We start from the raw sequence: 24854 nt of genomic DNA on the forward strand, positions 1-24854 counted from the left end.
AGCTGAAGTGCAGAAATTGTGGATCCGTATTGGTGGTAGAGAAAGACTGTAAATTTTTTATATATATACTGTATATTCTAACAGTGCTAACCAGCACAAACCAGTTTGGATCCTCATGGAATTTGCTGGTCTATGCTGTTTTTTTTCTTTTTCTGAAGCAAACAAAACGTTCAGTTACTGCTACCACTATCTGACAGCTATATTATACCAAGTATGACTCTTAATTTATTACTCAACCATACATAGAACATGATTACGCACAAAAAAACACAACACATACATTATGCCTGATTCCACATACAGCCAAAGATGATCTTGCAATGGGTTCTAAATTATTCTAGGGGATGTGTAAGACAATGGAGTAAAGCAACTAAGCTTCAGATGATTACTTTAATCTAGTACTCTTTTGTTACACAGTGAATAGCATAAATGTGTTTTAGGGGCGTGACTGCATTTATTTAGATTTTTAGTTCCAAAAATATTATTGCTATATTAGCTTGTAATTTATTCCATCCATCCATCCATTTTCCATTTATCCTACACACGGTCACATCCTGGAGCTTATCCCAGGGAAACACAGGACACAAGGCAGGGGACACCCTGGATGGGATGCCAACCCATCACAGGGTACAATCACACACACACTACGGGCAATTTGGAAATGCCAACCAGCCTACAATACATGTCTTTGGACTGGGAAAGGAAACCGGAGTACCTGGAGGAAACCCCTAAAGCAAGGGGAGAACTCCGCGCAAACAGGGCGTAGGCAGGATTCGAACCCCAACCCCAGAGGTGTGAGGCAAACATGCTAACCACCAAAATAATGTCAAATGTATAATATCATATGTATCAGAAATCTAGATTATAACCGATGTATTAAAACTTTTATTCAAAAACTTGGAAACAGGTGTACTCCTGCAACAGAAAGACCAAAACGTGTTCAAACTGAGTACAGAAAGAAGCAAAGTGTGTGTATTGTTTTAACATATCTGGGCTTTAAGACCCAGAGGGTCTGTTTCCACACAAAAATCTCTCACTACCAGTCTGCATCTGGCTACAGTGTGGAATGCAGAGCACCAGTAATCCCACACGCAATATACTGATATCATATTAAGGAGTTGGATATCATGGATGGGAGTAAGGCTAGCTTGGCTGGATCAGAGTGGGTGGGCAAACACAGATCACAACACTCCTCACAACCATTTGCACACACAGACATTATAAAAACAAACAAACCTGCAAGTCTGAAATGAATACTAGAATACTATTAAATTCAAGCTACAGTACATACTCTTTTTTTAATGTGGCTATTGAGTCATGGGAGAAAATAACACTACAATATGATGTTCCTGACCCGCTCTGAGTCGCCCTTTCTGCATCAGAGATGACGTGTTGTAATTCATGGAAAACTTACATGCATATCCAGCTCAGATATGTCAAACATCTTCACACCCCAACTTTAGGCTCAAAAGAAGTCAGACAACACAGGAATCAGCAGCCAATCAGGGAAGAAAAAGTAAGAGCGTGACCGTGTAAGCAAAGCAAATGGGACCCTGTGAGAAAAAAAGTCTGATTTTTATGGGAAAAGGATTCAGGACTGATGACTTATTTTTTTCTTTTGCTGAACAAACAAAGCATTTATTTGTTCTCTAATTGCTTGGAAGGTAACGAATGAGCCAATCTATTTGATTTTTGATGCTCTTTAGTTAGCTATTTGTGTTTGCATTTTTATATACTGAATAAGAGTGAGTCATCACAATTGGTGTGCAACTTAAAGTTCTTGTTTGTTCTGTGTTTTGGGTAGCATGCGTAAAATATGCCAAATGTATTTGACAGGCTGGAGAAGAAAATATACAGAATATGATTGTCATGGTTACGCTGAAGCCAGTGCATGACTAAGATTCCCATCAGCCACTTGTACCTGTTTCACGTTTTGGGTTTAAGGAGCAAATATCAAAGTCACGTCTCGCACAGCACTCATTGTCTAGATTTTTGTCTTTTGTTGTTGTTTGTTGTCACAGTATGTTTTCTTTTTTTTTTTTAAAAAAAAAAAAAAACAACAACAACAACAATTAAAATAGAAATTTGCATTTGCATCCGTTTCCTCTACAAAATCCTGCCAACGACACGTAGAGAAAATATACAGGTAATACACACACTGGAAGTGACCAGAAGTGATTTTCTACACTGTATTTTAGCTTGATAGTTATAAGTAGTGGTCTGTCAGCCATGTTGACGTGCAGAGCAATCTCTAACGCTGATAGACGCGAGCCAACACACTTTTCTAACCACTTTTTTTCATTATACATCTGTAATACTAAGTAAATTTATACCATTTATATCCTCAGGAGTGCAAACTCTTGAGCTGCATCCCAAAATTTGTCAGTACACCACTAGCGTTATTATTATTTATACATACTGCTTAGTGCACATTGTCTAGTCTGGGTCCTGAATTGTCTCTTAATGTGTGACCTCACAGCTGTAGAATTGTTCCTGGCGAGTAGTGGCTCAGTGGTTAAACTATTGATGGGAAGGTTGTGAGTTTGAATCTGACGCCTAGCTGTCACTGTTGTCATCTGATCAGGATTAGGATAAACGTGGCTGCCAAATGAGTCAATGTAATCCAAACAAGGGTTGTATTTGACTCCACACACCCCGCTTAACTCAGAATTTGTAATCTGGAAGAAGGTATAAGGTCCCAAAATATCTTAGAAATGTGTATAAACATTCCTTTATACCAGTGGCAATTAGAATATTAAATGAAGGGTATGAGCAACTCATACGGTATAAGCAACTTATTATTGTGAGAATAATTTTATATTGATATATTGTGTATGTGTATAACTTGTGTATTGTGTATGTCTATAATTGTGTGTTTTTTTATGAGAAGCCGAAGGAAAATTTCCACATTGGTGGACAATAAAGTCAAATCAATCAATCAACCCAGAATGACACAGGACAACCCTCTACCAGAGACAGCAGAATTCAAAAATCTTACATCCTGTTGTGTTAAGATGATCTTAACTGGTACATGGAGTAGATAGAGGTTTATCAGCAATTTAACAGAAATCTTTGTCTGCAGCACTTTTATTTTTATGCTGTTTTTTCCAAAGTAACATGCAAACGAGACAGTATACATCTGAGCAGTTGAGGCCTTAAGGGCCTTGATCACTGACTCGACAGTGTTAGCATAGTGGTGCTGCATGAAATGAACCGAAGCCCAGGATCTGCAAAGGTACAGAATCTTGAGTGAGCAGTAATGAGGTTTAATGTGACAGCCGTTTATAGTAGCTTAATCATGCGGCAAATGCATTTTGAGAGATGGGTGATGTATTACGATCGGGTTTACATTCAAGATTTTGCACACGTACTGTAGTATATTTATACAACCATACAACCATTCATAAAAAGAGTGGAGATTTATGTTCACTCCAAGCTCCTGGTGTCCTAAAAGCAGTCACGGAGCCACATCTGGTTCAGACTCTGCAGCTGCAGAATACTGTTGTTTACTCCTAATCATTCTCACGCTGCCTCTCCAAACATCAGAGAGTAGAGACATTCAGCACTGAGTTGAAAAATCAGCCTCAAAGCTTTGTGTCTCTTCTCTTCTCCCCCAGCAGACACACACCACTTTGCATCCCCCCACCCCCCAGTGCAGTCTGTAAAAAAAATAAATAAAAGGAGGTGGGAATGGATGAAGCTCTGATGTGGAACAACACTACTGTTATTAATGAGAGCTTTATTCAAGTCATCTGGGCAGCTGTAATCCTGCTTCCTGATATGACCGATGCTTCTTTAGTGACCTGATGGCTCTTGACTAATCCAGAGACTTCTCTGATGTGAGTGAGAACAATACATTCTCCTAACTCCACTGACACTGCAGCTGATATAAGAGCACTGCCATGAGCTCTGAGGATACTATGAAAATCGAATTATGGGTTTGCGATGTAGTCTTATGTCAAATTTAAAGGTACCCTTGTTTCTAAAAAGCGATGTTCCATTTATATATAACTATGTGAACTCAATAATAAATATAATAACGTTGATACCAGTGGTTTGTGATTTCTATCACGGTAATGGAAATAAAAAACATCACATACCCCTGACTATGCTTCACTGACCCCACTTTGAGAACCACTGTCCTGATGGATCTCAAAAGCTCAGGAGAAATGCTCCTTGAATCCTTTCCCTGCCCTTATTCCACTGTATATGTATGTGTGTGTGTGTGTGGGAGATGGAGGGAGACCAAGAGCAGGACTGCAGAGTTCTGGTGAACTGCTGGAGCGTGTTATTTGTAGCACACTGTCATACAAAGGTATCTACGCACAATCAAGTGTACACGGAAGCATGTCTGCTTTCACACACCCAGGCCTTCATACTGTCCTAGCGCACATGCACACTCGCTCACAATAGATCAGATCTTTATCTCGACCGGCAGCACACAGCGTCTTCCTGTTATCTTATTTAAAACCAGGGTCGTGTGTGTGAGAGTGTGTGTGCACATGCTACACATGCGCCTGACTGAGGTTATGCGCAAGGCTGTAATCTTGTAAAATAAGTAAATACTAATATATATATTTGGCATAATTATACACGCTGGTACTTGTGTAAGCAATAGGTGAGTAATCGATGTGTGTGTGTGTGTGTGTGTGTGTGTGTGTGGCAGTTATCAGTGAGTTTTGTGATACATGGATACAATATATGATAAAAGATGTCAAGTTTCTCCCAATGGCAAGCTAGAAACTTGCATGGCAGCTCTGCTACCATTGGTGTGTGTGTGTGTATGTGTGTATGTGTGTGTGTGTGTGTGTGTGTGTGTGTGTGTGAATGGGAAACAGTGTAAAGTGCTTTGTAGAACCACAAGGTTAAAAAAGCACTATATAAGTGCATACTATTTACCATGTCATATGTCATGTGTGCGTGTGTGTGTGTGTGTGTGTGTGTGTGTGTGTCTACAGGTGCTACACTAATAGAAGTTAAATCACACAGAAGGAGGAGGTCAGTCTCTCTTTTTCTACAGTTTTATCTGCTCTCTAAGCACGATTTCAAACGCACTATAAACTATGAACTATAATTCACATGTAGCAATAATAATAACAACAAATTGTATCTTCGTAAACCCTTTGTGTTCGTGTGTGCGGTCTTGTCTGCCTTAGCATTCAGAAAGAAAACTAAGTGCACATGGATGCATCCTCTCCAGCCTCTGTGGATGAGGTTGCCATTTGCACCGTGGCCTTTCGTCGTTGCCAAATATCAGAAGGGATAAAAGGGTATTAGTTTTGGATTACGGAGCCAGTTCTTGACCTACGTGTAGCTTAGTGGTTAGGCTTCTTTGGGAGCTCAGAGTCTTGATAAAGAATGAGAAGATTAGCTGGAAGAAAAGCAGCCCATTCCTACTGCAAACCTGTAGTTTAATCTACAATCATGTCAAGTTTTACGTTGCGTTCATGAAAACTGAGTTCTTCGTACTTTAGACCTCAGACCACTTGAGGTTGGAAAAAATCTGGACACGCAGAGCAAACTGCCTTCGTTATGCTCCGGAAATATAAAAGGATTTCAAATAGCTTTTACGCTTTACACACAAACACTGAAGGAGAGAGGAAAAAGTGCATAAAGTCAGTGTTGACCTTGCATTATTTTAATTAATTTACATGGAACCTCTTTTGGTTTACTCGCAAGACAGGTTAAAAAGTCTAAAATAAAAAAGAGCCTAAAACCTACATTGTTTTTATTCTTAGTTTTTACAAGAACATACTGAAGTGAAGTGAAGGCACAGTACTGCGGCTCAGATAAAGTGGGAAGTACAAGTTCCAGAGACATATACGAAACATCCCAGTTCCTACTTAGTCATAAATGCAGCATTAGCTTTATCTTTGTCTTTAAAGTGCAGGGTTTTTACAATGTATTTGCAAGTACAGCTGGCTTATTATACTGTAGCTAATGACAACTTAAAATACTATTTAGGTCAAAACTAAAACTATGTTTATGTCACGATTTAGAGGCGGAAACGGATGCAAGTGCAGATAGATTTAATACAAACACCACCAAACACATAACAGGAACTTATAACTAGTGTCAAAAACACTAAGGCCAGGAATAAACATAAAACAAAGACCGTAAATACAGCCGCAGAGACAACGGTAAGGAAATACAAACACAAGATAAAGAGTGCAATGCAAACTGTGGCTAATATACACACAAGTGCTCGTTAACATGAAGGTGATTCAGGTGTAGGTGGTCATGTGACCGTGATGCAGAGAGGTGCAGTGGCTGCTGGGAACTGTAGTCCAAAGTTCCTTCTTTGATATGACATGACAAATTATAGTGAAAAACAAGTAATTACTTATTAAACGGGCGCACGGTGGCTTAGTGGTTAGCACGTTCGCCTCACACCTCCGGGGTTCGAGTCCTGCCGGGGCCATGTGTGTGCGGAGTTTGCATGTTCTCCCCGTGCTGCGGGGGTTTCCTCTGGGTACTCCGGTTTCCTCCCCCAGTCCAAAGACATGCATGGTAGGTTGATTGGCATGTCTAGAGTGTCCGTAGTGTATGAATGGATGTGTGAATGTGTATGTGATTGTGCCCTGCGATGGATTGGCACCCTGTCCAGGGTGTACCCCGCCTTGTGCCTGATGCTCCCTGGGATAGGCTCCAGGTTCCCCGTGACCCTGTAAAGGAGTAAGCGGTAGAAGATGGATGGATGGATACTTATTAAACAGATCTGCATATATTGCTTCAGACAGACTGAAATAAAATAGAATAAAATAAAATGATGGATAAAAGCATGAGAAACAGCATCTAATAAGAAGACAGTGAGTGTGGGAAATTTTGGTATTTAAAATTTTTTCACAATAAATTAGGCCTACATATGTACTAATTTTTAATTATGACAAACTGCCTTCCTGAAATGAATGACGGAAAAAAAATCCACAGGCTTCTCGGAATTAAAACTTAAAACTGACAATAAACAAAAATCTCTCTAACAAATTTCAAGTATTCAAAATCATTTAAAAAAATTTAATAATAATAATAATAATAATAATAATAATAATAATAATAATAAAGCTATAAAACTGGTGTATAAATGTTCATGACAGTCAATGCCTCTGTATCCGTGTATATAATACAATGCTTAATAGGTGAGTAAAACAGTTTCAGTATAATGGGGTAAAAAAGTTTTTGGGCTACTGCAAAAGGTACGAAGTGAAAAATTTAAAGTCTGCATTCACTTCCTGAGACTTTCTACACACCACAAACCACCTGCAGAGAAGATCTGCACTGACAATGCTGATATTCTAAGATTATTGTGTATCAATAATAAACACTTGCAAACCTAAAAAGGTTGGCATAGCACATATTGCACCAAGCCAAATGTATACATTGTATAGTTTGTGCTTGTAGTTGGTCTGCTGCTGTATGTTTAAATCATGTATTGTGGCACAACAGGGCCTTCGAAAGCTTGCACACAGACTTGCATGGTTACATAAGCGTCTTAATGATCTTTTCCAAGCACCTTTTAAAGGCTCTGTCTTTCCTGTGTTTATTTACAACAAAAGACAAGGGACATACTGTCCATAGAGGATTCCCTTCTCTCTCTCTCTCTCTCTCTCTCTCTCTCTCTCTCTCTCTTTTCATTCGCTCTCCTCATTCTCTCTGTCTCATACAATCACACACACTCACATTTTGAACAATGGATCTTAAAGACGTGCTGTGAAATGCCTCTGCTTTGGGCAGAAGATCAGAATTTGTCTGGAATGTGGTCTTGGTCAGGGCTTAATGATGGGGAGCGAGTCTAATGCATGTATGCGAGGGCAATGTGACATGGAGAGAAATTATTGAAAGAAAGTGCAGGAAATGATTTGTGAAAACAGGAAGTATTTTAGATTTTGGAAGTATGTTGGCAGAATTTGTGCACACACACACATACACACACACACACACAAACACACACATCATATACCTTGTAGCTGATAACTACAGCTGTTTCAAGCTATCAGCAGTATCAATAGTCAATTAGGGCCTCCTCGAGGTTTGATATGTTGTGCATTTTAAAATGCTTTATTGATCACCATGGTTGTAAATAGTGACTATTTGAATTACTGTAGCCTTCCTATCATTTAAAATCAGTCTGGGCATTCTCCTTGGACCTCTTTCATCAACAAAGATCTTTCTGTCCACATAACTGCCACTCGCTGAATGTTTTTGTTGCAGTTTGTCACTCCATTCTGTGTAAACTCTAGAGTCTGTTGTGCATAAAAAATAACCTAGGCACTCTCCAAAATTCTCAAACTAGCCCATCTGGCACCAACAACCATGCCACTGTGAAAGTCAAGATCATGTGCTCCCCCCATCCTGATGTTTGATGTGAACAATAATAAACATTAACTAAGGCTTTTGTACCTGTATGTGCAGGTACATTGTGCTACTGTCACATAATTGGATAACTGCATGAATATGCAGATGTACAGGTATTCCTATTAAAATGGATGGTATGTTTATTATGGGCGTCAGTGATAAAACTGTTTTATTCAAGTTTTTAAACCCCAAATTACATTATATGAAAACTTAGAACTTGTCACATATCTTAAAGAAGAAGTTGCTGTGGAATGTGTAGTTAGTGCTTTCTCTACAGATACACTAATGCAGTATGCATAATATAGGCGTGTCGATTTCCATTAAAAAAAAACAGGAGTATTTGGTAAATATCTCATTTAATAAATTGACAAATTTATTGGATTAATTGCACATTAAGCATTGTACAAGTACAAAAACACACTTTGGACAACCTCAAATAAAAGTTCTTTATATAAAAGCTTACATTCATAGTCACAGATATCGTAAATATAGCTCAGGGTCTACAGTTTTAATAATCACATAACTCAGTGTGCAACATAATGCAGAGACAGAAAGAGAATAAAAGTTACATGTCGGTCTCATAAAGTCCTCCAGCAGTGCCATCTGCTGGACAACATGGTATGATACAGAAAAACAGCTACTACTTGCATTTTTACCGTATACGAATTAGCCCATTAACTTGCAGAGAAAAGAGTAATGGGCTTTTAGCCAGTTGTAAGTCAAATATTATCTTTGGATTCATAGATACAGAACTGTGTACAGAGAAGTGACATTGTGGTTAGTTTTTATAAGAACTGGCCACAAAGGACTATATTAAGGCCATGAATTAAGTTTCTCAAGATCAGTTGTGTGGGCAGAAAATACTGAACTCATGACGGCTATTAAATTAAAATGAGTGAGACACACAGAATTCAACTGATTTAGAGCTTTGTGGTGACAGGAACCTCTCCTTGACATCAAGCTTGGAATAATGCACAAAGACCTACTGGAGTCACAGGTATTGTGTTGTGGATGTACCATTAGTCCACATCATCTTCAGTGAATTTTCAAATAATTGTTTTGCCTGTTCCTGCCAAATTGTTATCTATAGGCCATGTATTAAGTATGATGTTCCCACAACATATGAAGTCATAGTTTCAAAATGTTTACACAATGCATGGGCAAGACACCAGATTTGTTGCCCCGAAATATTAACTTCTGGCCTCAATATATTAATTCATGGCCTTATGACTGAAACAGAATGTATTAGAGTGCATGCTCAGAAAGTGTCACATAGCTGCGCTCAGGTAAATCTCCCTGTATCTCATGCAACATTCTCTCTGTGTTGCCCTCTGGTGGTGGGACAGAAGAAGACACCCATGCTGCAACAGTCTCCATGTTGGGCATCAGGCAGTATCCAGATGGGTGAGAAAACATGGCACTGGACCCCGCAGTTGGGCTTGGGGTGTATGCCGGGGGATCATCGTCAGGGAGCTCTGACTTCCTGGGCTCTCTGTTCTCTGTTCTCTCAGTTGGGGTTGAGCATTCTGATGTATTTTTGGGCGGGGACATAACATAGCCTCCTTTTATTGGCAAAGAATCCTTGGGGCTCTCAGAAACATATCTTTCATCATCATCGAAAGTTAAGAGGGAAGAGAAGAACGTGTCTGAAGTTTCAGTTGTCACTGAAGAGTCCTCACGGCAGAGGATGTAAGGTCCGATGAAGCTTATGCCAGATTTGTCTTTCATTCTGCACCCCTCTGAAAATACAGACGAGTGGCTTGAACCTTGTGGCCACCCTGATTCGCTCATGCCAAGGCCCACATCCATGTCATTGCTGCATGTCAGGAGTGGGTACTCAGAGATACTGCAACAAACACAAAAGGGTAATATTATACTGTGAACTCACTCATTCTGTTAAGATACATTCGTGTTCTTCCTGGGTTTCATGTGCTATTCAGAGACCCACTATCCTTGGGAAAGGTCAGTAATAATAGAGCTTGGCCAAAAATGTTATTTATAAACATTATCACAATCAAAATGTTTGGTGTCTGGAGTTGTTAACAAGTAAAAGGCTTTAGGTGAATTTATTTCCACTGATTTAGCTAAATTATCCTCATAGCCCCAATGGAAAATTCAAGCAGCAGTTGATGAATAACTACATTAGATCAGGTGTGTCCAATCCTATCCGCAAAGGGCCGGTGTGGGTGCAGGTTTTCATTCAAATCAAACAGGAGCCACACTTGACTCCACCTGTTTAATCAGTTGATCTTGGTTTTCATTAGGTGTGGCTTCTGCTTGGTTGGAATGAAAACCTGCACCCACACTGACCCTTTCCGGAGAAGATTGGACACCCTGCAGTAGAGGTAATCGGGAAATTATGTTAATTTTTTTTTTTGGTTAAAAAGTGTGCTATAGTGTTGATTTGCCTCACTTGTAAGTTACTCCAGAAAAGAACCCGAAAATTGATGTAAAAAAAGTTGTCTTACCTGCCCTTACAGATGATAGGGTTATCTGAGGTCTGTATGATGAACACACAGGTTTTCTCACTGTCAGTGTATGGATTGGCCTCGCCAGCAAAACATTTCTGTGAGAGACACAAGGTTATTAGGTTATTAGGTTATTAGGTAAATAACCTAATTTAGTGTTGGGTGGGTAGAGTCGGGGGGGGGTTGGGTAAATAATCAGAACTAGGACAAACACATTATTTATTTTGTAACAGTCAGAGGGAAAACCGAGGGAGAAGTTTATGTTTTGTTACACGGAAAAGTCTTAAGGAAGAAAGGCTTTTCATTCTGATGGAAACATGACAAGCTACGTTTTTGTTTTTGTCTAATTAACTCTAAAAGAGAAAACACAGAGGGTGATGAAGGAACAACTGTTTATAGCTGCTATAATATAAGTGATAACAGGAAATGTATGCGTTTCGTGGATGCTCCTTAGCATTTGTTAAAAAAAAAAACCAAAACATGTGTCATTCTTTGATAAATGAAGAAATTGCAATCATGTGATATAAAAGGAAGAAAACACTTTGGGACTTGCAGCTACTGGATAATAATCAACTTCGGGATAATAACCGTAACTCTGCTTCATGTTGAGTCATATTACACCACCCCAATGTTGATTATTTTCCTATAACAGCACAATCTGTCATGTTTTATTCTTTACGTACATACTGTTTTACTCACAAATCCAAAGAGTAAAAGCATAAATATTGTCATTTATAGTTTTTATAGAAGGAAGCCATGCTGAGAGGGATAATGCTGCTCACCTTACTGCTCATTTCCCCCAGGACTTTGCTGTTAATGGGAGAGGGAATGGATACATTCCACAGTACCAATCTCCTATCAAACAAATGAACACACACACATTTTATATCATTCTGGTCATGAGTGATTTAGGTTTAGTTGGCAGTTTTACTGAATGATTTACCTGTGGCAGGCTGGAAGGGCATTATACAAGATGATGAAAAGCACGGCCACTAACACAGCTATCAAGACGTAAATTATGGTGTTGGTCCAGGGAGCTACACACACGCACACACACACACACACATAAGTCAAGTGCAAAAGTACGCCCATCCTTATGACAAAAAAGAATAAAACCAATTAAAATAGCTACAAGACATCTGCTGTGCTCAGTTTCATTGATGTTCCAATATTACACTCAAATATATATACAGTGCACCCGGAAAGTATTCACAGCGCTTCACTTTTTCCACATTTTGTTATGTTACAGCCTTATTCCAAAATGGATTAAATTCATTATTTTCCTCAAAATTCTACAAACAATACCCCATAATGACAACGTGAAATAAGTTAGTTTGAAATCTTTGCAAATTTATTTTTAAAAAAAACAAAACAAAAAAAAGCACATGTACCTAAGTATTCACAGCCTTTGCTCAATACTTTGTTGAAGCACCTTTGGCACCAATTACAGCCTCAAGTCTTTTTGAGAATGATGCTACAAGCTTGGCGCACCTATTTTTGGGCAGTTTCTCCCATTCTTCTTTGCAGGACCTCTCAAGCTCCATCAGGTTGGATGGGGAGTGTCGGTGCACAGCCATTTTCAGATCTCTCCAGAGATGTTCAGTCGGGTTCAAGTCTGGGCTCTGGCTAGGCCACTCCAAGGACATTCACAGAGTTGTCCTGTAGCCACTCCTTTGTTATTGTGGCTGTGTGCTTAGGGTCGTTGTCCTGTTGGAAGTTGAACCTTCGCCCCAGTTTGAGGTCCAGAGCGCTCTGGAGCAGGTTTTCATCAAGGATGTCTCTGTACATTGCTGCATTCATCTTTCCCTCGATCCTGACTAGTCTCCCAGTTCCTGCTGCTGAAAAACATCCCCACAGCATGATGCTGCCACCACCATGCTTCACTGTAGGGATGGTATTGGCCAGGTGATGAGTGGTGCCTGGTTTCCTCCAGACATGACGCTTGCCATTCAGGCCATCAGACCAGACAATTGTGTTTCTCATGGTCTAAGAGTCCTTCAGGTGCCTTTTGGCAAACTCCAGGCAGGCTGTCATGTGCCTTTTACTGAGGAGTGGCTTCTGTCTGGCCACTCTACCATACAGGCCTATTTGGTGGAGTGCTGCAGAGATGGTTGTTCTTCTGGAAGGTTCTCCTCTCTCCACAGAGACACACTGGAGCTCTGTCAGCGTGACCATTGGGTTTTTGGTCACCTCCCTGACTAAGGCCCTTCTCCCCCGATCGCTCAGTTTGGCTGGGCGGCCAGCTCTAGGAAGAGTCCTGGTGGTTCCAAACTTCTTCCATTTATGGATGATGGAGGCCACTGTGCTCATTGGGACCTTCAATGCTGCAGAAATGTTTCTGTACCCTTCCCCAGATCTGTGCCTCGATACAATCCTGTCTCGGAGGGCTTGGACTTCATGGCTTGGTTTGTGCTCTGACATGCATTGTTAACTGTGGGACCTTATATAGACAGGTGTGTGCTTTTCCAAATAATGTCCAATCAACTGAATTTACCACAGGTGGACTCCAATTAAGTTGTAGAAACATCTCAAGGATGATCAGTGGAAACAGGAGGCACCTGAGCTCAATTTTGAGTGTCATGGGAAAGTCTGTGAATACTTATGTACATGTGCTTTTTTGGTTTTTTATTTTTAATAAATTTGCGAAGATTTCAAACAAACATCTTTCATGTTGTCATTATGGGATATTGTTTGTAGAATTTTGAGGAAAATAATTAATTTAATCCAGTTTGGAATAAGGCTGTAACATAACAAAATGTGGAAAAAGTGAAGTGCTGTGAATACTTTCCAGATGCACTGTGTGTAAATATAAAAATATATAAAATATAAAAATATATAAAAATTCTGAACATGAAATATACTCTAGTAACATGTATCCCCTTCATCTGTCTTTATAACTGCCTCATTTTTTATACTTTATACAGCTTTAGGATCATGTCATTTGTCATTTTTGGATCCCACCCCCCTGCAAAATTAGAGCTCAGAGGTCAGGGTTACCTGGATCAGTGGTGAAGAATATGGGATCAGACCAGTCAGATGGTAGTCCAGCAAACTTTCTGCAAGGAAGTGCTCTCACCATAGCCATGTAGCCTGTAGAGGGCCACAGGTTGGAGGGAACATCTGCACTGAGATCTGCTTCAGAGACCTTGAAGTCCACCTTATTCTAAAGCATGAGAATGAGAGACAGTGAGAGGACTGCCAAAAGAGTCACACTGAAGATATCAATACCGACTTTAGGGTTGATATTTCGATTTAGTTAAAGGTTTTGCATTTAGGTTTGCGTTCGATTTAGTGACATTCCGGCTCATATAATGTTTAACTCGTTTTAATGACAATAATGGCATGAAATGGGAATATCTTACAGTGGACCTGTAAGTAACTATAATTTGTTCCCTGTGTTCAAAAGACAGACACAATGACAGAAAACAGATTCAACAACGAACAGATCTACATATGCAGACAGACAGACATGCGTCCCACCTTTGTGTCATTGCTTTCGAGGTACACCTGATAGCAGAGCGTGAGTTTTTCATTAACACTAGGTCGGGTCCATCTCAGCTTCCAAACATCATCCTTCTTATGTGCCCAGAATTTGGATGGACATGGTGGCTTAACTGTGAGTTAGAAGAACGATATGAGCATCAAATCCTACAATCTAACAGGTTTACATTTTAGATTACATCTACAGGATGTAGAGCAACACAGTGGGTAGCATCAAGGTCCCTGATTCATTCATGAATTTGGTTACTGTCTGTGCAGAGTTTAGCATGTTCTCCTTATGTCACCATGGGTTTCCTCCCTGGGTGTTAGCACATGCCTTTGGAATATGAATCAGTGAATGAATGAATTAATACATTTACAGTTTAGATTCATCCCTGAGCAAAGTAAATGCAGTAAACCTATAATGTCACTCTATGGTGTAGTTTTCATTTTTAAGTTTAGCACTGCACCTTCATGTGCTGAGGGAAAGCATAAAGCTTTGCTTTAGACAATAAAGTGCTGGGCTTGAGTAACAGGGATGAAGGATATCTTCATGTACATCAGGGGACAGTACACAAACCCTTAAGACTTCTTATCACTGGATCTCTACACCAAAGTGGGTTTGTTGAGCATAGCCAAGGGGTCCATAATTATTATTATTTTTTATTTAATTACAGTGGTAGGAACTACAACCTCAAATGTATGCGATTTATAACTGACATCTTAGTTATTAGAAGATTTGTCTGGTTTCACACAGACAGTGGGTGTAATCCAAACCACAGTAACTCAAAAACAGGTCAGCCTAAATTTAATGTCAACTTGGACATGTTCTGTCAGTTCAAAGTTTAGAAATAGAAAGCTCTATGGGTCTAATAAACAGACAAATAGCTTTGTACACATTGAAATAATGTCGTGAAGTCAATCTGGATGGAGGGGTGTTTGGAATTTATTATACAGTTCCGAAATAGCATTTTCTCATTGTATTTGACGGATTAGAAAATATAGAAGTCACACTTTTATTTGCAGTGTCTTCCTGTGAATTTTCTTGTTTTTTTGTGATCATTATGTTGTTTTTCCTGACATGATATTGTTTTTCAAAGACATTATAATTCATATAAGTTTCAGGATTAGATTTGGCTTATCCTTGGACACAGTCCCTTTACCATGAGCAGCGATCATAACATAAACAATTGAAAAATCGTTTGGTGGTTAGATTTATCTCTACACTGGATCAGAAATTCAATGTTTAATCGAATTGCTGAGGACACTCACTGTTTTCAGGGTTACTAAACTTCTTGGCCTGTCGTAAACTTCTGATCTCCATGCTCAGCAGTTCAGGTTGCGAGCTATCCAGTGAACATGTAAATTCTAGAAAGGTTCCCGAGTGAGGATGCTCAGCGTGACTGTCACAGTGGTTACATTTCCTGAAAGGACCAATAAATAACAGAGAAAGGTCTTACAATGTATGTTTACATGAGGCCTAAAATGATTTTGATGTGTGAGCAGAGAAACAATACTCACAATCCTGTTCCATTGATGTGGCCACACAGGTGATACAAGAGGAACACGGCCTGCCTTTTCTTCACCTGCCAACTACACATCACCCCGCCTTCCTTAATTACACACTGCAGGTTAATGACACCTTCTGCTAGACAGGATGAATAAAGAGTGGAGTAGGAAAGGGCAAAGTGAAGAAAGAAGAAAAAGGGAGATTAAGTGTGAATGAATTAGTAAGATTAAAAATGAGTTCTTCTCTAAGGAAGAAGCCTTTATTTGTCACATTACACCGATCAGCCATAACATTAAAACCACTGACAGGTGAACTGATTAACATTGATTATCTAGTTATAATGGCACCTGTAAGGAGTGGGATTTATTAGACAGCAAGTGAACAGTCAGTTCTCGAAGGTGATGTGTTGGAAGCAGGAAAAATGTGCAAGCGTAAGGATCGGATTGACTGAAAAGTTGTGATGGCTAGATGACTGGGTCAGCGCATCTCCAAACCCCAGGACTTGTGGTGGTTCCTGGTTTGCAGTGGTTGATACCTTCTAAAAGTCAGGGGTTTTTAATGTTATGGCTGATTGGTGTACATTACAGCACAGTGAAACTCATTTCTTTGCATATCCTAGCTTGTTAGGAAGTCGGGGTCAGAGCGCCTTTAGGTCACCTAAAGATAGGGCACCCTGGTTCAGTAACCCAGAGCCTTCTGTTCAGTAATGCAGAGCCTTAACAACCGAGACACCTCTGCCCCAGAATAAAGGTTTCATAAACTGAAACTTTCCGATTAGTTTACAATATGAGCAATGATGTAAAGTGGTGGTTTCACATTTTTAGTCAGACTCTGAAGCTTAAAGAACCCTTGAACTTAATTTTTTTTTTACTTTCTTAGTGGTTAACAGTTCTTGGATTTCTGCCAGTTAATGATCTCACAGAATAAGGTTGTTGACTTTAACCTAAGCACATCAATATGCAATCTGTTTATTTTCACACTTTTCACATAGCTTGTGTGTTAAGCTAGCCAGATAACTTAGTAACTGTTACTGTTTAACACAATCTTGGTTTTGTTCATATGTTTTGACACATTTGACCAAAATGTAGTCCAAAATATAACTCAGTAAAAAAATCAGGAAACATGGTTTTTGCCAACATAATGGGCAAGAAAATGTATTAATAGTTTACAATTTGTTGTTCAAGTATACCTTAAAGCTGTTCATTATATGATTATATGTTTGTGAATTTGTTAAATTCCAGTTGTACCTTCCTCCGTCATCCAGACCACTTTGGGGCTCCAGTCACTCCACAGGCCTACAGCACCTCGCACTCGCACCTTGGCCTCATACGAGTAGCCCGGTAAGAGCACCTGACTCTTGATCACAAACATTGGGATTTTGAGATCATCTACCACCTAGATGCAGAGAAGAGCGAGAAGGATTAGATCTCCAACGCGAACAGATGCACTGTCACATCTCTACCACAGATCTTTATCTGGTTATTCTGGTGTGTTGCATTATCTTGCATGAGAATCTTAATGGGTTTTGAGGTTGCTATGCTGCTATTTCTTCAGAACAGTAGATAATGACATGTCATATTGTGGTGTAATACAGGGCAAGACAAGCGAGAGAGCAACCAAAGCCTATAGGGTTCTTCTTTCTGCTTTGTGTGTTTGTGAGTGATAGTGTTAAAAGAGAATTGGATTATTATCTCTGCATATATGACAGTGTAGGTCAATGTAGTGCTGAATTTCTCTCAGGTTTAATTTAAGTATGTATCTTACTCTATCCTAATTGACCCTCAAACGTTCTTAGTGAAGCCACTTCACACTGCATTAGATCAGGGTTTGGGCTACTTAATAAAGTGTGAGGAGTGCGTGTGTGTGTGTGTGTGTGTGTGTGTGTGTGTGTGTGTGTGTACTCACAATCCACTCATGTTCATGTCTTCTGTACTTGAGCTGGTAGGTAAGATTTAGTGTGAGAGGGGATAAGGGAGGATACGGGCTGCTCCAGCTCAGCAGTCGATTGCCATCATTCTCTTTTTTCTCTGAAAAATTAGTCGGGGGCAGGAGCTTGCCTATAGAGTATGCACAGACACACACACACACACACACACACACACATATACAGTATGTCACAAAAGTGAGTACACCCCTCACATTTTTGTAAATATTTGATTATATCTTTTCATGTGACAACACTGAAGAAATGACACTTTGCTACAATGTAAAGTAGTGAGTGTACAGCTTGTGTAACAGTGTAAATTTACTGTCCCCTCAAAATAGAGCATCTGTGGGGCATCCTCAAACGGATGGTGGAGGAGCACAAGGTCTCTAACATCCACCAGCTCCGTGATGTCATCATGGAGAGGTGGAAGAGGACTCCAATGGCAACCTGTGAAGCTCTGGTGAACTCCATGCCCAAGAGGGTTAAGGCAGTGCTGGAAAATAATGGTGGCCACACAAAATATTCACAGTTTGGGCCCAATTTGGACATTTTTACTTAGGGGTGTACTCACTTTTGTTGCCAGCGGTTTAGACATTAATGGCTGTGTGTTGAGTTATTTTGAGGGGACAGCAAATGTACACTGTTACACAAACTGTACACTCACTACTTTAGATTGTAGCAAAGTGTCATTTCTTCAGTGGTTTCACATGAAAAGTTATAATCAAATATTTACAAAAATGTGAGGGGTGTACTCACTTTTGTGAGATACTGTATATAAAATCCTCTTTTTCATTTTTATAAAAATAATTTTTTCAGTAGTTATGAACATGCCCATACACTCTTATTTATATGTACTTTGGTTAACAGGAAGTGTTCAGCTGACAGTTATGGGTTTTGCGTTTAAATTGAATGGTTTGAATAGATAAGCGCGCACACACACACACACATACGCAGGCACGCACATGCATGCCATTTTCTCACCTTTTGCAGCTATATTAAAAGTTGTCATTTTAGAAGGGCAGGATGTGTTGAAGGAGAAGACATGACTGCCCAGACTAAACACTTCATTTTTATAAACACAACTCCAGTTCAGCTTTCCACTAGACTGAAGCTCACCAGGACCATCAGGGACACACGGATTTCCCCTACAGTTAGACACACACACACACACACACACACACACAAATAAATTAGGCTTAAAAGTGTAGATTTCCTTTGTTTGCTTCTCTCTTTTTATTGTAATCATTTTAACAGACATATTTTTGTTCCTTACCTGGTGAATGGTATGTGTAAGTGTGTGTGTGGCTTCTCCTCCCAGGTACAGCGTATCTGAGTGGTGAAGTCATTATAGCACTGCAGCGACGCCAGCATAGGATAATCTAAAGAAGGCCAGAGGGTCATATATGATAAGATCATCTGCCAGAAAGAGAGCTATGAACATGTGTGACCTTTTTTGGTTGAAAAACAGTTATACTCTATACAGTATATCAATTCAAAACTATTATGCCATAGCTCTGATGAATTCTTGTTTCTAATTGTTCAGATGGTGTGTATTCATTTTCTATATCAGCAGCCCAGACAGATCATTTACAAATCATAGGTTTACATTAATGAGCCCGTTATAATGCATTATCATGTCCATAATAACATTTAACATACATTATATTATGTATTGCACTGGTGACACATTTCGCATGAATAAGCATGGGTACCGCTGTTCCTGTTAATGTGGCCAGTGAGTGTATATTAAACATCATCCTAGACCGTGAAATTGGACCCTTATCCATATGATGTACTGTAGGGTTGGGAAGAATTGTGTCCAGAAAACCTATTGAAAGTAGGTGTGTTTTCTTCCACTTACTGGGATGAGTAGAGAATTGCAAAGCGCACTGCTCAGGATTGGAGCTCAGGACCAGCAGAGGCAGTGCTGCAGTAAGCAGTGTCCTCAGGGGGAACATTGTATTCGGAGTGGGACGCCAGAGAGGCCAGAATTTCAAAATGTTACGGCCTGTGTGAGAACCTGTGAGAGATATTCAACATACAGTTACATTTGTAAAGACTAAAATGTTCAGAGTAGCAACAAAGAAGTGGACAATTTCTAAACACATATACTGTATACATATATTATTGTTATTCCTTTAGTTGATTTAACACACACACACACACACACACACACACACATACACATACACACACATCTGCTAAAAATAATTGCAACAGCAACATCATACAATATTATATGACCTGGAATGGAAGGAGATACAGATAAAACAAGAAGTTTCTATGAGAGAACCATATTTCATTCACATTATCTCCTACAACAGTCCTTATGAAAATATATATTTTTTGTCTTTGCCTCATGATTACTTACTATTCTATACTGTAGTAAAACTGATAGTAGTATAGCTAAATTTGTAATTTGTATAACTACTGTATAATCCTCACAAAGTCCATGGTATGTCGAGGTTATATATGATAGATAGATATATGTGCTTCACTGATCCCTAAGGGGAAATTTAGGATCATATTACAGCCTGGCAGACATAGTGGCATTTGTCCATAATGCTATGATCTGTAGCAATAATACCTGCATCCCAACTGACATACTTATATTATGTCATATTAAGTGTGTAGTAAGAGTATGTAAGTACTGGGACAATCTAACATGTCGTCTAACGGAAGAGAACGTCGTTGCCCGGAAGAGAACACAGTCCCAAACTCCTTGTTGCAGTTCAGCTTTTCTTCATTCATTATACCTTATATATAATTTAATTTATCATTCCCTTGACTTATTACTCTTTTTTTCACATATCATTTACACCTCTCTAACATGCATTCTTGAATTTGGCAAAGCAAACAGTCGCAAAGCTCCTCCTCCCATGCGCAAGGAGTTGTGGGCAATATAGCTGATAAAATGGCCATCGATCCACATTTGGAAGATTATCCTGGTACCTTTGGGATACTTATTTCAACATACTATGATCTGGGATACAGTAATTCTCATCTCAGATACTATGCCAATAGTTTCTTTTAGGTTTAGGTTATTCCCATCAGTTTTATTTTTTTTTCCAGTTTCATTGAACATTTCTGCTGTACTGATTCCCATCAGTTTTAACTATATTTACTTATTACAGTATGCACTTAAAGTTATCCAGAGAGTACCTGGATTTGAACCAGGGACCACTTGATCTGCAGTCAAATGCTCTACCATTGAGCCATGCATATATGGTTAAATGAGGGAGGGAGGTGTGAATGAAACTATATATGACTGTCGTTCGTATGTTTATACGTATATAGTATGTATACCCCATATAGTCAACCATGGGAATGAAGCTCAGTAGTACAGCATTTGACCGCAGATCAAGAGCACCCTGGTTCAAATCCATGTGCTCCCTATCCTTCCCACTGTAAGATACCTTAAACTGCATCACAATGTATGACATAAAAATTCTGAAGGAAATAACTGTAAAGGAAATTGTCTAAAGTCATGGTCTAATATCATATTATGACAATTTATGTTGATCCTGATATTAGACTCATTAAATATAGATTTGCAATAATTTTTTTTATCTGACTTAAAAAAAAAAAAAAAAAAAAAAAAATATATATATATATATATATATATATATTTTTTTTTTTTTTTTAAATGAAAGAAAAATTGACATTTACTTATTTCAGTGATTAACAGTGCTGTAAAGCAGATACAAAGAACATGATCATGTAATGACCATTTATATACTAATATGGAACATGATATAATACTAATATACTAATCCAGAATTATCTAGTTAAATATGTACTAAACACAGACAGCATAAACAGCTGCGAGAGTATTATGGTTTACTATGGTTACTATAAAGCATCATAGTAAAACCGTGTTGTTATTATAGTTTCACGATATAATAATACAACAGTCACCACAATCACCATCACTGCAGTACCCTAACCCTAACTCTAACCCCTAAGTCGACTGCACCTTTTACCAAGAAGTCACTAAACCAGAGTTCTAGTCAATTTTCATAAGGAAACAACAACATGTACCTTAAAATGAATGAAATTAATACCAAGGGTTTCTTATCTCATGGATCCTTACACCAAGCGTTCAGTAAACACCCCTCCTTCCTTCGTGTGTGAGCTGTGTGTCCCATAGTGGCACTAACGGGAAATCCAGCGCGTGCTTCACTCCATTCACCGTCACGTGACGACGTGTTTCTTGGTCTTCGGTTGTTATTAAAGCGCGACCTACTGTGCTAAATACATTCCAAAAACAATTCTATAAAGTCTATTTAATTCTAAAAGCATCATATTTCCTGATGGGACGTACACAACAGTCTTGCGACTTCCTGGAATAGGAGGAGGTCAGAGGATTTCCCCTTTCTGAGTCTAGCCATGGGTGAAAAGAACAGAGACGGAAAAAGAAAGTGTGAGAAAGGGAGAAGAAAGAAGTAAGAACAAAGTGAGCGAAGCAAAGAACATGGTGAATGACCCTTTTAGTAGGGGTGCTTCGGTATCATACACTTTTCGTTGTGTAGTTGTGAGCTGTGAGTGTATTTTTAGCAGTATAGAGATGAATGGGTATGAAGCGTGAACACCATAAAAGGGGAAGCACCTTGACGCACTAGTCCACTTTCTTCACGTCTTTTCCCGTCAGTTACTAAAACACAAGCTTTCTTCATACTGAGAAAAAAATGGGGGCTAGTAAACCAATTTCCTTTCCCCCACTCCCCATATGAAGTAACAAAGTATAATAGCCTAAGAAGCCTTGACTTCATACTCTCAGAAACCTTTTTTAAAAACATAAAACATTCAGTCGATGCAGAGGTGAGAAAGTTAAGGTCTTTGAGATCTTAAAGAATGGTTGAGATTATAATAAATATGTATACAAGCTGGATAAATAGTACAACATGTTCTACACAGTTCTAGAAAGGAATTATTTATAATTGCACTTTCTGCTGTCACCCAGATGAGGATGGCTTGCTCATTAGGGATCAATTGATCGATTTAAAATGTATATCGTGAATTTCTATATTTCTGTAAAGCTGTTTATGACAATGTCTATTGTTAAAAGCGCTATACAAATACAACTGAATTGAATTATACAGCTGATCCCTTCAAAAATCACACTTTAAATTCCATTGGACATGATTTATTCATTTGTTTACTTTTGTGAGAAAGCACATTACATGTTTATATCCGTTCCTGTCTTTGAATTAGATATAGAGAAACGAGGAGGCAAAGCGGAAGCTGTGACAGCTGATTCTGTTTGAACCATATATATGTAAGTGCATTTACAGTAATTGTGATTTGGATGCAAGTAAGCCGTAAAACACACTGGTGCCTGACTATAAAAACCTTGGTCAAGATCCATAATTTCCATACTAATATCATGTTACAGTTTTCTTGAGAGATTTACCTAATTTGCTGATTAGGCATTTTAACAGACTATAAAGTTTAAAAAAAAAAAAAGATAGTGAAGATGATAAACAACACTTACCTTTCATAAACTCTGTTAATCCATTTAACTGAGACTCAAAAAATCTGTCAATAAGTGTATGTGAACTGGCTTAATTGTAGAGCGTTCCTTGAATGCATGTACTTTTTCGAGAGTGTGATGAGGGTGTACGTGCTTATTACTAATGAACATTAGAGTTTTCTCTTTACCAAAAAAACTCTCTTCCTCTTTTTTTTTTTTTGTGTCGTGGTCAACATTTTTTTTTTCTCATCGCCTGGCCAAGTTGTCACAGTGCATCATCAGCAAATATGAATAATCAGGAACTGTGTGTCGAATGATTATGAAAGCAGTTCTTAGGTACAAGTCAACAGGGTCCAGATGACATTAGCCACTGAAGAAAGGGTGAGATTTGGCCATAACCTGTTTTTCAGACGTGCAATCTTTAGGGTATCCATGTGGAACCATACACAGCTACAGAAAACGAGTAACAGTAAAAGTGCAGAAAGATCCAAGGAGAAGGAGATCGTCAGGATGAATGAGGCAGGTCCGGAGGGTCAGTGGAGCCACAGCTGTAGAAATGTGTCCGGATCTGGCATCCCGTCACATGCAGACAGAGAGAAAACATTTATTTCATACAGTGGTTTCAAATGGTGTACGTTGAGATCAGAGTGCGGCCGGTTTAGCTCTGACAGCATAACTAAAAGGGAATGGCAGAATATAACACAGGCATGATGGCACCCTGCAACACAAAACTCCCTACCGCTCCACCGTCAACAAACCTGAGTGAAATTATTACTGATGCTATCTTTAGTATGTTTTTAGCATTGATTTTCTAATCCTCTTCATCTGAAAGCAAAGCCCTTTTTGTAACCTAATGAATTTGTAACCACATTCTTTTTATATTCAAAAACTTGTAAAAAGAAACCCATTGAATTAATTGCAAAACCTACATGGATCGCCAACTCATATATACTGTTGATTCTTCCTCGTTGATGGCCTGCGTGTTTGTGAAATAGTTGCGTTGCGTGTATTACATAGGGCTGTTCATCTCATAGCAAAACAATATCTCGCCTTATCTGCATTGCTTTTACGGGCTAGTTTCAGAATCTATGAAAGAACAGATACAATCAAGAGTGGGTTTAATCGCTGTTAAATATCTTTTGTTCTTCTTAGTCATCTTTACATTAACCAGATCGGAATGAACGCTACTACACAAGGATGTTTGGATGTCTAAATGACAGCTTCGAACATTGCAGTATTTAAGAGGAATGCTCTCTGAACAAGGCGTGCGCTTGATTTTGACCATATACCGAATGTCTATGATTAATATAGTGTAAATTGTTTGGTATCTACTGTAAAACTATATGTAATGAAAGCTGTTTTGTTGGAAAAGCTCTTTGAATTTTTTAGACTGTTTTTTAAAATCTAAGATTTCATACAGTAATGATGGCTAGAGATCACAAATACTAAGACTGTTCTGTTCTAACTGAAAGTCAGTGGTTACAGTTTTAATGTGCTAATCTGTAAAACAGTCGTTTTTTTCTGGTAATCGATAAAACAATTATTTTTTTAAAGAACTAAAATCCTTATATTTAAGCCTTTTGGGGATTTTTACTGGAAGCAGGGAAAGATAGCGGAAATCGTCTCATTCTCAGGTGGATTCAT

General features: G+C 38.8%; 1 protein-coding gene across 4 annotated transcripts; it reads right to left on the bottom strand.

Moving 5' to 3' along the window:
- Positions 1-8689: 8689 nt before the first annotated feature.
- Positions 8690-23319, bottom strand: csf2rb (colony stimulating factor 2 receptor subunit beta). Of its 4 annotated transcripts, none has more exons than XM_053613526.1 (14): positions 23232-23319; positions 19599-19757; positions 19011-19116; positions 18719-18882; positions 17716-17867; positions 17058-17205; positions 15822-15945; positions 15573-15724; positions 14301-14434; positions 13818-13983; positions 11764-11857; positions 11603-11675; positions 10821-10918; positions 8690-10198 (listed from the first exon to the last, which is right to left on the bottom strand). In XM_053613526.1, the coding sequence occupies exons 1-14, from the start codon at positions 23236-23238 to the stop codon at positions 9598-9600; spliced, it is 2178 nt and encodes a 725-aa protein (XP_053469501.1). In that variant the 5' UTR covers positions 23239-23319; the 3' UTR covers positions 8690-9597. The 4 variants fall into 4 exon arrangements, with proteins under 4 accessions (XP_053469501.1, XP_053469494.1, XP_053469518.1 ...); XM_053613519.1 differs by having other exon boundaries at positions 15822-15948; XM_053613543.1 differs by lacking the exon at positions 23232-23319 and adding an exon at positions 21802-22980 and having other exon boundaries at positions 15822-15948.
- Between the last annotated feature and the right edge of the window lie 1535 nt (positions 23320-24854).

The sequence above is a fragment of the Ictalurus furcatus genome, chromosome 2 (assembly GCF_023375685.1).
Source record: "Ictalurus furcatus strain D&B chromosome 2, Billie_1.0, whole genome shotgun sequence".
Classification (NCBI taxonomy): Eukaryota; Metazoa; Chordata; class Actinopteri; order Siluriformes; family Ictaluridae; genus Ictalurus; species Ictalurus furcatus.

What these genes read in the sequence shown, in the direction of transcription:
- csf2rb (XM_053613519.1), bottom strand. An exon ending in GACATGAACATGAGTGGATT is followed by an intron (nt 17,206 to 17,715) that starts GTGAGTACACAC and finishes CTCTGCATCTAG; the next exon opens with GTGGTAGATGATCTCAAAAT. An exon ending in CACATCAATGGAACAGGATT is followed by an intron (nt 15,725 to 15,821) that starts GTGAGTATTGTT and finishes TGGTCCTTTCAG; the next exon opens with GAAATGTAACCACTGTGACA.